Consider the following 17,382-nt stretch of genomic DNA (forward strand, 5'->3'; position numbering starts at 1 on the left):
ATTCCTCACATCCACATTATAACCCAGAACCTTATCAAGGACTTCTGTCATCTCCTTCCAGTAAGTCTGGATGGAGGGACATCTTCCCATCCCTCTTGATAGTCACAACAGCACGCTATCACACGCCCTTTGTGACCATGCTGCATTTTGACAGTTAGTCTGTATGTTTGTATGGAGATACGTGTAAATGAGTGACATGTTGGATGTGTGAAAAATGTATTGTACTGTATGTATGCTTCTGTATGTTAACTTCATTTCCTTTGAGATCCATTAAGTATCTCTAAGCTGTGTCCCATTTCCCTTCACTTCAGACTCTTGACTTTGTTTCAAGTGGACTTTCAAAATGAGACACATTCAAACAGCAAGTGAAATTTTGAGGTTTACCGTACAAACTGGCACACCACTCAACTTGTTGTTGAGCTTGCTCACCTCTTTCGGTGTGTCTTGCTTTTTCCTTGTTCATTCTTTTTGTGTGTTCTTGTACCCTCTAATGCAGTGTTTCTCAAAGTGAGGCGTAAGCCCCCCTGGGGGGGGGCGCGGAGGCATCTCAGGGGGGGCGTGTGACATCTGATTTTTTTTTTATCCCAAGGAAATTATTTCCTGTCTCGCCAATAAGTCAAAAAGTTTAATGCCCTCACCAACGTTATATTATTAGTTGTCATGAATTTGAATAGCATAGGAAACGAACACACATCTGCATTCGACTGCAGTCCCTCTTTGTTTAATGTCACGAGTCCTTTGATTCTGCACAGCGATCGAAAATCAGTCTGTGCGAGTACTGCTGTTGCATGGGGGGGTGGAAGCATCCAGACCCTCCGAAGGGGGGAATGATGGGAAAAGATTGAGAACCACTGCTCTAATGTAATGTAATGGTGGATTTTGGAAATGGTGCATAACGTTTACAAATCCTGGGGGTGTTTCTCGAAAGCGTAGTTGTTAGCCATTTAGCATCTTGGGTAGGTGTCAATGGGAAATTGCATTGCAAACAACAAAGTAGCTAACATAGTTAGCAACTATGTTTTCGAGAAATGCGCCCCATGTTTGTTGAGCTTGCTTATCTCTGTGTGTCTAACTTTTCCTCTATTCTCTCTTCCTGCCTGCTCCCTCTCAGAGCTGGTGCGGCTTCCGCGGACGGTGGGCAAGAGCATGCCCCGGGGCGCGGGCATGGCGGCGCCCAACGCCACCAACGTGCGCAGCCCCGAGGAGAAGAGCACGGAGTACGCGGTGTTCGCCCTGGTGCCCATCTTCTGCATCATGGGCCTGCTTGGCATCCTCATCTGCAACCTGCTGAAGAAGAAGGGATACCGCTGCACCTCCGAGAAGGAGGGCGGCGACGAGGAGACCCCCACTCCTCAGAAAGAAGGTACGCATGCACTACTACACACTACTGGCACATCATGTACCTCACGAGGAGACCCCCACTCCTCAGAAAGAAGGTATGCACTGCAGGCACAAAGATATACTCACAGACCCCTACTCATCACAAAGACATCATGATCCGGGCTCTAAATAAACACCAGCGAACCGACCAAATACTGGTGAGATTTTAGCCGTTTTGGCTGGTGAGGAAAAAAGGTAATTCAGGGCCCTGATCATACATCATACATTTCCAGTCACTTAATATGAAATTAATATATGCGACATATGCTAATGTAGTATATATACTAAATATACAGTATGTAGGATATCTGTTTTGAGTGCATAGCTAAAACAAGTTGATTTGGAATGCATGTATTTGGATTTTAAGTTATCCATATGCGCTGTCACGGACATAGGCCCACATTGATTCATATGTACTATATACATGCAGTATGTAGACCAATCTGGCACTCTAATTTCTCGAGTTAAAAAGATTTTTAGAAAGCGTGTAGGAAGAAGGGGAAAAAATAACATCCTGTAAACATTACAAAACGATAGGTCCCAGAAAAACCATGTTACAAAAACGAACCCCCTCCACCACCACCACCACCACCCTCCCGGTGTGGTGTCTGTGTGGGAAAAAGCAGGGCAGGGTCTGTCTCAGGGGACGAAAGCCACCGAGCTCTTTAGTCCCTCTTCATACGGAACATTCTAGACCCCAGAGGGCTGGACTGGAGGAGAAATAGGGACCGGGCACTTTAAGCTTAAAAGGGGCCCCTCATAATTAGCGCCGCAGAACTGACTCACCGGTGGGCCCCGCTAGCCTGATCCTGACCATCCCATAATACTACCGTTTTATTTAAGTGGAGCCAAACCTTTGGCGGAAGTAAGTAGGATGGCTCGCAAGGCTAGGGCCCCGCACCCTCGTGGGCCCCTATTTTCAGAAATGTAAAAAAATATACATATACTCTACATATATATATTTTTATAATCTCTGAAAATAGGGGCCCACAAGGATGCAGGGCCCACCGGGAAAAGCCGGGTATGACAGCAGATGGCCAGTCCAGCCCTGTTCTAGACCCCAGAGGGTGGGATGGGATCCGGGAGTGGTTAGCCGAGATTACACCCGTGGCGGACGCGTCTTTTTCCTGGGACACACCCACTGTCTGAACCACAGAAAAAGAGGCTCCTCTCGGGGGGTGAGGTGGGGGAGAGGGAGAGGCAATATTATATTCCCTTTTATGACTTTTGTGTGGGAGGGAACTAGCCTGGGAACACCCATACTGCCTTACGTTCTACACAATCGTTTCGATCTGAAAGACATGTGATTAGGTTGGGAGGGAACAGCATGTACAACTAGTTTAGATCAGGTGTGTGCTGCTGCTGCTGCTGCTGCTGCTGCTGCTGCTGCTGCTACTGCAAATAGGCGGCTGCCCAAGAGACCGAAAGTCCCCATGGCGTGATTTTGTGTTTGCAGGATAATAGCTATGTCTGCTACAGCAGTGGTTTTCAAAGTGGGGGGCCGGGGACCCCTGGGGGGGCTGCAGGGAGGTGCTAGGGGGGCCGCGACAGGTTGGCAGGAAAAGTATAGCTCAACAAAATACATAATTGAATAATTGAACATTATGCTATTGTCGTTATTATTTTATATATACCAGAGGGACACGCTATGGTTGTGAAGGGAAAGGGAGTGCACGGGAAAAAATTGTATGGAACGACCTATGGAACGGAGGCCTTGGCTGGAATATATAGGTATGGGGGGGCCTTGTCATGGTTAAGTATGGGAACCCCTTGTGCTAAAGGCAGCGGCAGCAGCCGTTGTGAGTGACTCCACTCCGCCACACTGCGCGAGTGAATGGGGACCAATGGATGCGCTGGCACGTAGCTTAGTTGCCAGTGTTTGTTTTTAGAGACTCCGTCCTCGTTTGGAATCAAAGGTGCTGTTACAAGTTGAACGAAGTGTTCGGATCCAGTGACGATTGACGCCTGCGATTCCGTTAGCGCACCGCACGCCATGCCACGCCATCCACTCTCTCTCTCGTCGGCCCCGGTGTCATTCTAGTCTGCGGTGGTGACCGTCATGTTGTGAAATCAGATCTTCACAACTAGCTCTGGGTCCCTCTCACTCGCTCACTCGCCTTCCATCTCCACTTTCCTTCCTCTCTTCTCTTCGCAGTCAGCTAGCTACCCGAAACGGTCTTCGTCTCTACTTTCCCAGATCAATAATTCAGCCGGGCAGGCTGGCAGCGGCGGCTGGGCCTGGGGGTTATGTGTGGTCAGCTCAGCTGGTGAGGTGTTGGAATCTAGGGTTTCCATGGTCGGACTGTTGGCATGCAGGGTGGTTCCCATGGCGATAGCAAACATTAGTCACCTCGTGTGAGAGAAGAGAAGTCTGCGTCTTTGAACCCAGTGCTAACAGTCATCTCTTGCTACTGATATATCAAGTATATTACAGTATATGGGATCCGTTTCTGTAGCGCGTAACCATGTACAAGATACAGGTATAGCACTCACTCAGTCACTTACCGAACTGTGTGACTTACAAATGTACTACTTGATCCAGAGAAGAGTGCCAAACACTTCATGGGAGTGGAAGTCTGGGTCTCAGGACCCAGTCCTACTGATCCAAATGGTGGCCCGCGGGCCAGATCCGGCCTGGGCATGGCAAACATTTGACCTGCCATGAGGTTGGATGGAAAGGAAAGCATATAAGGATGCTGTCTGTGGCCAGTCGGGTGATTTGTTTGACCCTCAGCCTTTGCGTTACGTAATTTGGCCCTTGGGGGGAAATGATTGGCGACAACTACTACTTAACAGTATATGGAGAACTCATTCACTTAGTCTTAGTGTACCCTTCACTACTGTCTGATGCATGTAGAGTAGCCCCAAAGCTGTCATGGTCTCAGAGTCTGGGGAAAAGAACAACATTTCTTAAATTCTTAAAACAATTGTTTGGTATACCGTACAGATACCAGCAGCTTGTCAACCAAGAATGAGATAGCAGTGCTGAGTAAGTAACTGATAAGAGTGGTTTGCTGCATGGTTTGAATATTTATGTCTCCACTGACTTAAGTAGCGGGCGGGTAGCAGGGTTCCAGTGTGTTTCAGTGGATCTGGAGGCCATTTCCCTGCAGTGCTTTGCAGATGGGTAGGGACCTCTGGGTCATCTGAGCCTGGTGGACAGGTGTGAGAGCTCGGTCAGGACTAGGAGGACAGCAGTGGCTGTTGCTGCAGTGCAGATTGCCAGGGCCCTCTTTTATTTGTTTTATTTCTCCACTATTTCTCCTGGGTAGTCACATCGAGACTGTTGCCTCTTTCTTACCCTTAGCGCAGCACCTATGTTATAACCTTACTGTCACCAAAATTGTAATGTCTATGTCTTAATCTGTTACTTAAGGCCCTCAGCAGCACTGTCATAGCAATGTTGTTATGATGTAGTTGAGTATTTTCATCAAATTTGTGAATAGGCCCACCGGCGACCCCATCTGCAGTAAGAGGCTACAGTGAGCCCTGGCAAAAGAAAAAATATGTTGGTCGTTGCTGTGCCTGGAGGAGAGGTCTGGATCTAGGTCTGGGTTCTGGGGATGTACTGTGTGTGAGAAGCAGAGAGGCTGCGGTGCTCCGTATAGCGCTGGAACTCAGTAAGGAGGGGCTGCTGCAGCAGAGAAGAGAAGAGCAGAGCAGGGTGAGTTGAGTTGAGGAGAGGAGAGGAGAGAGCACCAGCAGGGGCGGGGAGAGAAAATGAGAGCTGCCGTGCAGCGAAAGAAGACAAAGTGTAAAGATGAGGTGAGATAAACAAGAAATAGGAGAGAAAGGGAAGCTCATAAAAATTGAAATGGCAGCCCATGATGGGATGTGTTGAGATGGAAAAGGGAACAGTGACAGAATAGAGAGACGACTGTCACAATAGCGTTTGGCCTGACCCAGCATATGACACCTGTTTTATTGTCCGTTGGCAAATGGCTGCTATCTTATGATGCACGTCACCAGAGAAGATGCCATTGTCTTGTTCATAGTAATGGGCCACTCTCACATAGCTGTCTCCCTGTGTCCCTGGAGAGGGTAAAGAAAAAGGGAGAACACTGCAGTCGGTCTTTACCTTCTCCACATCAAACACATCCCTTCTTTTTTTAGGCTTATGTAACTGTTCTGGTCCAGCACCCTCCTACACACACACTGGTGCAGTGGGGTTTCAATGGAGGCAGGGCTGGACTGGTAATCTGGCATACTGGGCATTGTCCCGGTGGGCCGACAGTCCTTAGGGGCCAATGTTTTTTTTTAGTTTTTTTTTTTTTACTTATTTGTTATTTGTTTCAAAATGTCCCTTAGATACCAGCCCACAATTAACATGGGCTGGCCCATCGGTGCATCTTTAATATATAGTGAACTGAACGCATCATAAATGTAGTGTGGGATTGGGGGTGGGAAGCTGGTCCATGCCAAAAATGCCCAGGCCGGTTTGTGGTCCCAGACCAGCCTTGAATGGAGACATGCTACCCTGGCAGTTTTTTTTTCTTTCTGTGCCCTTATCCTGAAAAGTCAAACAGAGAGTGCCTTGGCGCTCGTAAAAAAAAAAAGAAGCCTTCTTTGTCCCTACTGTGCCTTTTTGGATTATTTATGTTTTAACACATCAGCTGAAATGGACAAGAGGTTTAATATCCCACAGAACAAGGTAGTCTGGCTGGATTTACAGAAGAGTGAAACGTGAGCTTGTATCTCATGTCAGTAGGAGACAAGAGGGCAATATCCCTCAGAACAAGGTAGTCTGGCCGATATAATACAGACTCATGAAATGTATTGTAAACTTATACATCCCATTTCATGTTACATTGAAACTACTTGGCCCAAGTCTGACTCTTAATATCAAGCTTAAAACCATCTTTAGGCTGTAATTACAGGTTGTAAACTGGCATTTCTTTGTGTTGTCCTAATGATCTATCTGTGGGGTAATTGTCTGCTTAGTTATAGAAAGTGGCTTTCTTGTCATAGAATGTTCGGGTTTGAGCAATCCCTGCCTGAGACCAAGCTCTCCCCTCTACATGTGACTGCAGAAAGCAACTATCATTATGGAAATGCAGACTAATAGGCTTTTGGCACTTCGCTCTCGGCCACCAGTATAAGGGAATAACTTTTGAATTGATGTGGCAGAAGGGTTGACATAGCCTGCTTGGTTTCTTGTCATACAGTGGATATACAGTATTGTTTGGTTTGAGCAATGCCCGCAAGAGACCAAGCTCTGCCCATCCTCTACATCTTACTGCAGACAGAAACTATCATTATGGAAATGCAGGCTAACAGGCTTTTGGCACTTCACTCCATGCCACTAATATAAGCCAGTCTACAGGGGAATAACCTTTGGATTGATGTGGCAGAAACTTAATTAGAAGCCTTTATTAAATGCAGCAATACTTCGGCAGTTATTTTATTTGAAAGTCTATTACCAAGAGTGATAAGGAAATTAATCAGGAAAGGGTTGTAGCTGACATTGGAATTGATTGTTGTCCACTTAGAGCTCTACAGCTGTCTGTATCTGCCTGCCAAGTTGTAAAAATCCCCCCAGAGGAAGGTTTCAACAGTGTATGGGTGTCATTTATTTGATGACAAGATCTTGTTGAACAGAAGGCAGTGCATTGCGAATTAGGAGAGGGTTTTTTATAGTACAATCAAATGTGACACTTCAATGACTGTGATTTTATGAGTCTCAATACTAAGTTCGCTGTGTGACGGCCCAGTGCATGCCCATTTATTTCCATTTGATTTTGGTTGTTAAAAACGGTCACTGGGCAGACAATGTACTGTAGGTGCAAGCAGATTAGAATTAACAATGCTTCAACTGTACTGCAGTCCATACGCAGAGTGTTTCACTGTGGCCAGGGCCGCTGACATCTTTTACTGGGCCCAGGACAAAAGTCATCTGAAAGGGCCCCCCCATCCAATACTAACAATGTAATGAAACCCAATTTTGGAGCCCCCTGTCTCTCTGGGCCCGGGACAACTGACCCCTTCGTGTGTCCCCCCCTGTCGGCTTCCCTGACTGTGGCCAGTGCAATGGAAAGCTGAGTGAGCTATTCTCTACAGTACAACTCTACAACTGGTCAGATCCAGTACTGCAATAAAAGAGTGGGAGAGAAACCTGGTTGTCAAGGGCAAAATCACTTCAGGGTGGTTCAAACGTGTTCCAACCTGTTCTATTCAAAACCCTTTTTCAAAACCATTGATGCTGTGATGATGCTTGAGGACCCTGAAGGCAACTTTGTTCTATGAATAACCCAGAGAGCACAGCACTTTCTTAATCACTGTGAGAACGTACAGGTTTTGGTGTGAAAGATGGATTATCTTTTGGCACTGTCTTACCAATCTCTCTCTCCAGGGACTGTAACCAATACCCTGTACATGTATAGCTGTACATCGCTTTGAATAAAAGTGCCAGCTAGTGCAATGTATTGTAATATCTTTACAGTCAGCTTCAGTTACAGTTGTTCTTCAAATCTATTGAATAATTCTCCACATTTCCAGAATAGACTGTCACACTTAAACTTTTGCTACACCATTTTAAATAGTTTATTTTCTTCTACAGGTAACAACTGCCCATACATTGTTGACGACCCCAATGAAGACACTATCAGTGTGTTGGTCCGCCTGATCACTGAGAAAAAAGGTAAGCCATTTCCTGTCTGGCCACTGAATCTGATGTATCCTGTTGCCTGTCATGTCTCATGTCAGTGATATGATACAATAACTCAGCTGTCTGTCTGTCTGTCTGTATCACTGTTTCCATTTGGTGTAGTCTTTTTTTATTATTATTTGAATGAAATACACAATAAAGATGCAAAAGCATCTCTTTCAAAGATTGGATGTGAGACATCCAAAAAAAAACAAAATGTTCAGGTGTAAGCATGTGTGAGGTGGCTTCCAACAGGTGACGATCAATCTGTACGACCTTGTGTTTCATTCGGTATGACCTTGTGTTTCTATCTGTATGACCTCGATGTGTTTCAATCTGTATGACCTTGTGTTTCAATCTGTATGACCTTGGTGTGTCCTTGTAGAGAACGCTGCTGCCTTGGAGGAGCTGCTGATGGAGTACGAGAGCAAGCAGATAGCTGCCAGCAAAGCCTCATCCATCAAGTGAGAACCGCTTTCACTCACACACACACACACACACACACACACACACACACACACACACACACACACACACACACACACACACACACACACACACACACACACACACACACACACACACACACACACACACACATACACTACTACACTCGTTGACACACATAGACTTTCTTGTTAGCTCCAGAAAGTGTATCGGATGTTCTTTGAGTTGGTTTGTGATATTCTATGCGGGTCAGGTCAGGTCACACTCTGCATACACTAGGTCACGTGCACAGCTCAAGCCAACGTTACAGGAGCTAAAATGGAGGCCGTCCTGAAAAGCAAGACGTTAACTGTCATGTCCTAGTTTGGAAGAACCATACAAAGAACCCCTCAAGGCTGCTTCTAAAATTCCGTCTGGAGATGCTGAAGTCCATCAGAGTTCCTGGTTTAAACATGAAGAGTTCAGATGCAAAACCCCCTAACTCCATTTCTGAAGACCTGCACTTCTATCATTTTAGAGAACGCCGTTGTTGGTTTGGCTTACATTTGATGATACACTTGATGATACATATAAATAGTTATGTTACATACGTAAAATAAAATAATATGCAATTTTGATAGCTTTATATTAAATAAAAATGAATCAAGATTATTTTTTGAAATGGCACTTAGGGGGTTTTGCATCTGAACTCTTCACATACAGACATATCAGTTGGTAATTTTTTTATAATGGGTCTAGGTTTAGACCATCTATTACAATAATCTCAGACAGACAGGTAACCTCTTAGACTCTAACAGACTACCCCTTTATTTTACACACAATGTGTCTAATATTTAAATGTCCCTGAGACCTTTCAAGAACTTCAGTGCCAGTAGCATACTATTCGAGAAAGACTGTGTGTCATCTTCACGCTTTGCTCTGACAGCAGTGATTCACCCCATCAGTCAACTGGGAGTGTGATTCATTCTGTCTCGAGTCGACACACACACTTCACACACACACTCCCTCTACTTCACACAGCACATACTGCACTGTATCATTGCACAAGAGCTCTCCCGCCTTGTCCCTCTGTGCAGACAGCGACCAGACACCAATCACTGATGGTACAGTAGTGGAAAAATACTATGCCAGTGCTCGTACTATTCTGTGTCGGGGCGCGCATGTGCGTGTTGGTTTTTTTTCTTTTTTTCTTTTTTTTTTGCTTCCGTCATCATTGTGCCCCCATCAAAGGGGGGCTGCTCTCGCTGCTCGTTGGCTCTGAGTTTCTAGAAATATTTTAATGCCAGGCTCTTTTTGCAGTGGGGGGCAGGTGAGGGTGGCTACCGCATTCAGCTGACACACGTGGCCCGTGGCGCTCTTTCAGGCTCACACAATGGAACAATGAGGCGAGGGGGAGCAGGGGGAGACGAACGAGGCAGCCACCGAGCTGGGGGATGGGGGTGGGGAGGGAGGAGGCCATGGCGGGAGTCTGAGTACTGTACATGTATCTGGTGGTTAGCTGTCACAGGCAGGACTGGATGTTATATTCTTTTTTTGGGGGGGCTTTTTGCCTTTATTTCTGACAGGATAGTGAAGAAGAGACAGGAAATGAGTGGGGAGGGAGAGACAGGGAAGGATCAGCAAATGACCCGGGCCGGAATCGAACCCGGGTCGCCGGTGTAGTAACACAGTGCCCCACCTTTAGGCCACGGCAGGGCTGGACTGGGTGTTATATTCAAGGAGGGCTGAACAAAATAGATTAGAAATACTGCAATGCTGTGTTGCTGTGGTGCAGTTGTGCAATCTCATGCAATTCTGCTTTTATTCAATCTGCATTTTTGTGTAAATAGTACTTGCAACCAAAACTATGGAGGTCCAGGCGTTTGATGGCCGGCTTAACAGCTCTTTCAACCATTTTCTGAGCCCAAAGGCCAGCCGACCTACGAATATTGCGTCCACATGCTCCAAAAATAACCGACTGACCTTTAGTGACTGCATGTCACTAAACAAAAGATCATTCAGGAAGATCTGCTAAAATAGACAAATCATCTTGGTGAGGTACACTGGCAATGAAAATAGATGGCAAAGGTTTTACAAATTCTTGATGGCAGTACCCCCTCTTTTGCCACTTGCACAGAATTACAGAATCATACTTCTGATTACTACTGTTCCTCAGTAGCCTTCTTCTCTCTCTGACTCTATCTCCATCTCTCTCTCTCTCTCTCTCTCTCTCTCTCTCTCTCTCTCTCTCTCTCTCTCTCTCTCTCTCTCTCTCTCTCTCTCTCTCTCTCTCTCTCTCTCTCTCTCTCTCTCTCATTATTTATCCATCTCTCTCTCTCTCTCTCTCTCTCTCTCTCATTATTTATCCATCTCTCTCTCTCTCTCTCTCTCTCTCTCCATCAGGTTCCCTGGCCTTCCCAACCTGGCCCAGTTCCACTCCCTCCCCCGCCTGTGTACCCATCAGCACTTGCACACCATCAACGGTCTGGCTCCGCGCTCGGGCACCTGCTGCTCTCGCTGCAGCCAGAAGAAGTGGCCCGAGCTGCTGCTGCCTCCCACCATCGACACCCACAAGACCTCCATCTCCACCTGTGCCGCCACCACCACCACTCCCCCCGCACGCACCCCCCTGCCCAGGGAGGTCACCATCCTCTCCGTGGGCAGGTGAGAGCGTTCGGTAGCCTACTACAGTACCTACAGTGTTATGGTAATTCATTGCGGGGGTATTCTTGGGATTACAGTGTGAATTCCAGAATTCACACTGTCCATTCACAAATGTTACCTTTTTAACAAATACTTACCACCACAGTATTCATTATGACTATAGAAAATTGTATTTTACATACATGAAAAGATGTCATTTTGAATTTCCAGAAATAGGCATACCTACCATAGGCAAAACTTACCGTCCTTTGGTCATACTGGTACATATTGGTTTGTTATTTATTAATATTCATGAAATGATCAAATTTGGTAATAGGCAGCACAGTTTCAATGAACAGTACAGTTGCAATACCTACTCTGGTCACAATCTTACACGCTGCACCTTTAATGAGCAGAAGACTAGATGGTTCTTCACGTGTAGAATACGTCTGATATGACGCACTTCACTAATCTCATCACAACAGACGAAATGAGACTTTAAAAGAATGGCTTTGGTGGACGACTTCTTCTACTGTAGGAATTGTTTACATTTTACTTTGAAAGGTAAAAACTGTAATTGCTGAATAATAAGCAGTTCCTTGGATGGGAAACCCCGCTTTATTCACCAAACAAATCCGAGCCCATATCCCTGTAAAGCGTAGTTCAGCCTCCTCCTTCAGCCCCCCAGCCCTGCAACTGAAGGAGGAGTCTAAACAGACCTTTAGCGTCAGCAGCACCCATTATCCACACTCTCTTTACTCACGTGCAATAGATCTCCTTAATTACTTATGTGTTTGCTTACACTGCAACAAAAGTAAATCTCAGGCAGCACCATCTAAATTCTTCTTCCCCTGATGATTCCTTCTTCTTCTTCCGTCCTTGGCCAGGTTCCAAGTGGCCCAGATTCCCGAGCTGAAGGGCGTTCCCATAGAGACGTTGCCGTTGGAGTCCAGCGACACGGACTCGGTGGACACGTCTCACACGGAGCCGGCGGACGAGAAGGCCCTGCTAGGCCTGTCCTCCTCGGCCACGCAGGCCTGTAGGAACAGACAGGAGGTGAGTCACTGCTTGTCGCAACTGGACCTCAGTGGTTGTCAACCTTCTCTTTGCCAAAGTGTATTTTTTTCAATGAGAAGAATCTCAAGGCACACACCACTAACTGAAAATATTGCCCAGAAATGAAACAGTACATAGTGTAGCTATATAGACGATACAGTCATTCTTGAATAGGAATGCAAAGACAAATACTTCCACACATACACACTCTCATCACAGCACCCTGTGCACTCTCACCAGTACCCACTGAAGTGCCAGATAAATTCCTTCAGTCTCAGTCAGCCCCCTACACTGTAAAGAATTGCAGCCAGTTAAACGTAAAAAAGTACAGTAAGTTGCCCTACTGCCTAAAGTTTGTAAGTTAACTCAACTTGAGAAAGCCTCCAATTGAGTTAAGCCTTGAGTTGAGGTAACTTACAAACTTGAGGCAGCAGGGCAACTTACCTTTTTACGTTTAACTGACTACGATGTTTTACACTGTACCTTGTCTACTCACAGATACTCACACATATGTGCACTCTCACAGTCACAGCACACTTTGGCCCCATCCAACACCACCACACGTGCTCTCTGTCACTATCAGGCAAACTGTCAAGGAGCCAAAAGGCTGTGGTATTCCTCTTTCTTACTCTGTCTGTCTGTCTTTTTCTCTGTCTTTCTGTCTACCTGTCTGTCTGTCTCTCTCTCTCTCTCTCTCTCTCTCTCTCTCTAAATACATGCACTTATCTATTCACAACCCTGCCTTTCATTCCACTATCTTTTGAGTGGAAGCATTTTCTTCCTTTGAAATGGTCAGGCACTTTCCCCAATATGAAATACCCTAATAAAAGTGAATTATTATGATATTTCAGAAGAATAATTGTATCTTAGCACACTTAACTCTTGGAACTATATTTCTTCCTTCCCCTCTTATTGAGTCAGTCAGTCAGTCAGTCAGCTCTCTTCTCTTTATGCCTCTTTAATGTGTGTGTGTGTGTGTGTGTGTGTGTGTGTGTGTGTGTGTGTGTGTGTGTGTGTGTGTGTGTGTGTGTGTGTGTGTGTGTGTGTGTGTGTGTGTGTGTGAGAGAGAGAGAGAGAGAGAGAGAGAGAGAGAGAGAGAGAGAGAGAGAGAGAGAGAGAGAGAGAGAGAGAGAGAGAGAAGCAGAGAGAGAGAAGCAGAGAGAGTTGAGTAGAGTAGAGGGAGTTGAGAAGTCAAGTGTGGCAAGGTAGGCAAAGAACAAGGAGAAGACAGAGCCTCTGATGTTCTGGTGTTATTTCAGTGCTGCTACGCGAACCAGTTTTACAAAAGGGCAAACGTGTTCTTGTCAAGGATCAAGGATCAGGGCAAATATGTTCTTGTCAGCTGCCAGTCCCACCCATGCCTGTTAGCTCTAGGACTGTTGCTTTTGGGGAGTTTGTCACTCACGTGTGCAGTACAGTGTATATGTCCCAATGAACATTTTGTCCCTGCCTGACACTGGGTCTCTCTCCAATGGTGCTCGTCATTTCAGGAGCAGCCAAGACTGATCATTAGGCTCGGGGAGAGCAGCGTGGCTCTGTGACAGGTAAAACAATTTAAACGTCTCACGTCGAGACCCACCATCGCATGTCAACTTGACTACGTTTTTAACCCATTGACTAATAACTATGGCATGCTCTGCTTATCGTCTCACGTCGAGACCCACCATCACCTGTCAGTGCAACTGATCATGGTTTTAACCCATTAACTAATATCTAGCATAACTGCTTAACCGATACCCATCCCCTGTCAGTGTCAACTGAACTGACCATGGTTTTACTGTAATCCATAGACTAACAACTACCATGTGCTGCTTGCACTGGTGACCCTATACTGTATGGCTGGTATTTGTAATTGTAAATGAATAATTGAGAAAGACCCCAGGACGAATACCTAATGCTACAAGCAAAAGCTAATGGGGATCTAATAAAAACAAACAAACAAAGACAAAACCCTATATGCTCGTACTGATTGCATTGCGTAGGTGCCGGAAAGGAGGATGTAATGGTGCATCTGCATCCCCAATTTCGGTCTCCCTTAATGAGGCTTTCTAGACTTTTACTGCAGACAAATGAGTGGAGTCAGTGCAGCAGCAGTAACCTTCTTAAAAAATAAAGAATGAAGGAAAAAAATGCACCACCACTTAAAGGGTATTTTTCACACCTAGTCCCCTTTAAGTAAGCCAAACTCAAATTGCTTTATGTGGACCAAAAAGTGAACTGGACAGCAAAAGAACTTACCCGTAGTTCTGTTTTTGTTCATATTGTGAGTGTATTATAATATGCACAGAAAATGCTGAGTGACAATTCTGAGTTTGCTTAAATGGCTGAAAGGGACCAAGTGTGAAAACTCTGTAAAACTCATTCCAGCGCCCTTGTTGCACTGGTGCGACGTTCATGCTCATCTGTTGTGGCCGGGTGTGGCATGGAAGCACTGCTGTAGTCTCTAGGCCCAAGGCAAAGATTTAGGAACGTTCTGAACTATACAATAAGTGTGTGCACGTCACTCATGTGCTTATCGGTCTAATCCAATATTCATCAGCTCTAACACTGAGGAGGAGAAGGGCAAGGTTTGATGCATAGCAGTTTCTGTTCCCCCCCCCCCTCTCTCTGTAAGAATGGGGGTTGTAATACACAACCTCAGCCTCTCTTTTCGTCTCTCATTTTTTTTCTTTGTCTTTAATCCACCACCTCAGGCCTTGTAGCGACACATTTTTCTGCTTGTTTTCCCCAACATACTTCACACGGGCCCCTAACAAAAGAGCAATTACCATACCCATAGCATACCATGTACCCATTATGTGCAACATGCATGCCTTAACAGTTCCATGCACAATACATGCTTTCCATCCATGACATCTGTCCTGTCCTGTAGTGTGACATTGTTGAGGGTGAAACCCACTGTGCTGCAACAGCCTGCAATAAATGCCTACAGTACGCGTAACATGTAGAAGAATGTGCAACCTTCACTAATGTCCACCTATTGCATAAGCGGCTGAAAGATAAGGAGCATGCATGGAAGGAAAATTCAAAGAGGACAAAAGCTTTCGGAGAAAACTTGCGTATGAGGCAGAGAAACATCAGGGGGGAAAATATGCAAATGCATGGCTACCTCGAGACCTGTCTGGGGTGGAATTATCATTATGTCCCTGGGGCATGGCACACAGACACAGTCTTTGAATCAGGGCTTTCACATTGAAAACACCTGTGGGGTCACCAAAGCACAAGGGTAATGTGAATAAATCTGCTTCTGGAAGCGTCTCCTCCTGCATATGCCCTGCTTCCTTCCTTGACTCAGGGGGAACAGGATGTGCTGACTCAGTGTTGATTCAAGTCATCGTTCTCTGCTGCCCTCTGATGGTTGTTTACTACATCTCCCAATTTCAAAACATCATGCTTTGCTGCTAACACAGGCAGAAGTGTGTAAGTCAAAGTAGAAGTACTCTTAGGTGTGGTTAAGACATAGTATTTTGATAAATGAACAATGTTCCTCCTTACATTTTCCAAAATGTATTAGTTAGAATTAGTTATTATTAGTTAGAATGTTAAGCGGCAAGGAGAACATCATTCAAGTCTCAATTTTTCTCTATTGATATACAAACCTCAAACCGGAATTTTCAAAAATCTCCACTTTTGCCTCATTTTTTAGAAAGATTCAATTGTGTGTAAGTGACAGACAGAAAGGAATGGAAGGAATTCTACTAATGCTTCACACTTTTGAACGCAGGGGAAGATGGATGGTACTAATGTGGTTTAAAAAAAACTGCATTTTAACGTTTTTCTCCCTTTGTCTTTGTAGGTACATGTGTGAAGCAAAAGAAGACTTTCACCAGGTGAAGAAGAGTCGGGTGGCCACCAGCGGGCTCTGTCGAACAAAGTATGGAGTCAGACTGCCTTTAGAGGATGAGAGGGGAAGTTTACCCCCATGGGGATACAGTCTGGAAAGCTATGTATTTATTACATAAATAATTTCATATCCTATCTCAGTTGTTTGAAAAAAAAGCAATACAACTCTGTTTATAGAAACAGAAAAGGTAGAAGGAAAGACTTTAGAAGAAGGAAAGTATTTTTTTTCTGTATAATAATAACTGTGCTTCCATATGACTTCGCCTGTTTGAAGTCAAGCCATGCAGTGCACATTAACATTAAGACGGCATGATGTACAAGTTGACTACAACGTACACACGCATGCAGGCGCACACACAGACACACACACACACAAACACACATTAATGCATATCATCGTTGATCAGAATATCGCAGCATTCCAGCACCACAGCATGAGCATTCTACAGGCCTACACATGCTTCTCCTCTGACATCAACACCAAGTATTACTTACAGGAGCAGTGTTGCCAGATGCAAAATGCCGAAGAATCGTATCAAAACCTCAAAATTATCATTTTGGGGGGGCTTTTTGAGAGGAAATTATCGTTCAAGACCCAACTTATTGTTTCAAGGCATCTAAATGAACTGAAGGACAACTCTGAAATTATCGCAAATCATGTTTTTTTGATTGTACAAAATGGAAAAAATGATGGTACAAATACGATAACTATCGTACATCTGGCAACACTGTGAACAGGGAGTGGGGTGAAAAATAATAAAAAGTGGCTCCGACTTGTACAGGCGTTTGGAGAATCTGGAATTGAGGTAGTTTCAGTTTTCAGTCCATCAGAGATTTCCTCTTTTGCAATGGTATACTGTACGCACACAGACACAAAACAAGCCAATATTTTCTGTCAATAATGCAACTTATTCTAGCTTTGATACTTAACTCTTTGGAATGGCTTTCAGTGCTAGAACTCTGCTTGTCTTTTTTCCATTTTGCATCAGAATTACTGATTTTGATGCCTGAGCACTTCTTTAGATGATTGTATATACTGTATGTTTAGAGTGCAAAGGGAAAGGCTACATTTCAGCTTGGCGTTTCTTTTTTTATATTCACCAGCAGTGTTTTAGCGTACAGGGGGCTGACGGGGTGACCTCAGTGTGGCAGTACGTTTGCTGTGTGTGCCTCTGCCCCCATTCATTTCCAGTCATCCATATTTAAAATTGGGATGGAATGCATTTGTGTCTTTAGCTTCTTTGCTACGGAGCCCAGGACATCCGTTTTCCTGGATGTGTGTTCTGTCACACACACATGCTCGCACGCACGTACACGCACACATGCACACACACACACACACACACACACACACACACACACACACACACATACACACACACACACACACA

The 17,382-nt window shown here is 45.1% G+C and overlaps 1 protein-coding gene across 5 annotated transcripts in view; it reads left to right on the top strand.

The window, feature by feature from the left end:
- Positions 1-17,369, top strand: part of relt (RELT TNF receptor) — a 37,334-nt gene extending 19,965 nt beyond the window's left edge. For 2 of the 5 annotated variants that reach the window (XM_063205337.1, XM_063205338.1), the window contains exons 6-12: positions 1,112-1,363; positions 7,937-8,017; positions 8,409-8,487; positions 10,853-11,113; positions 11,980-12,148; positions 13,639-13,692; positions 15,945-17,368. In XM_063205337.1, the coding sequence (XP_063061407.1) occupies positions 1,112-1,363; positions 7,937-8,017; positions 8,409-8,487; positions 10,853-11,113; positions 11,980-12,148; positions 13,639-13,689 (893 nt within the window). In that variant the 3' untranslated portion in view covers positions 13,690-13,692; positions 15,945-17,368. The other 3 variants (XM_063205339.1, XM_063205340.1, XM_063205341.1) reach the window with 3 other exon arrangements.
- The last annotated feature ends 13 nt before the right edge of the window (positions 17,370-17,382 follow it).

This window comes from Engraulis encrasicolus, chromosome 8 (genome assembly GCF_034702125.1).
Source record: "Engraulis encrasicolus isolate BLACKSEA-1 chromosome 8, IST_EnEncr_1.0, whole genome shotgun sequence".
NCBI lineage: Eukaryota > Metazoa > Chordata > Actinopteri > Clupeiformes > Engraulidae > Engraulis > Engraulis encrasicolus.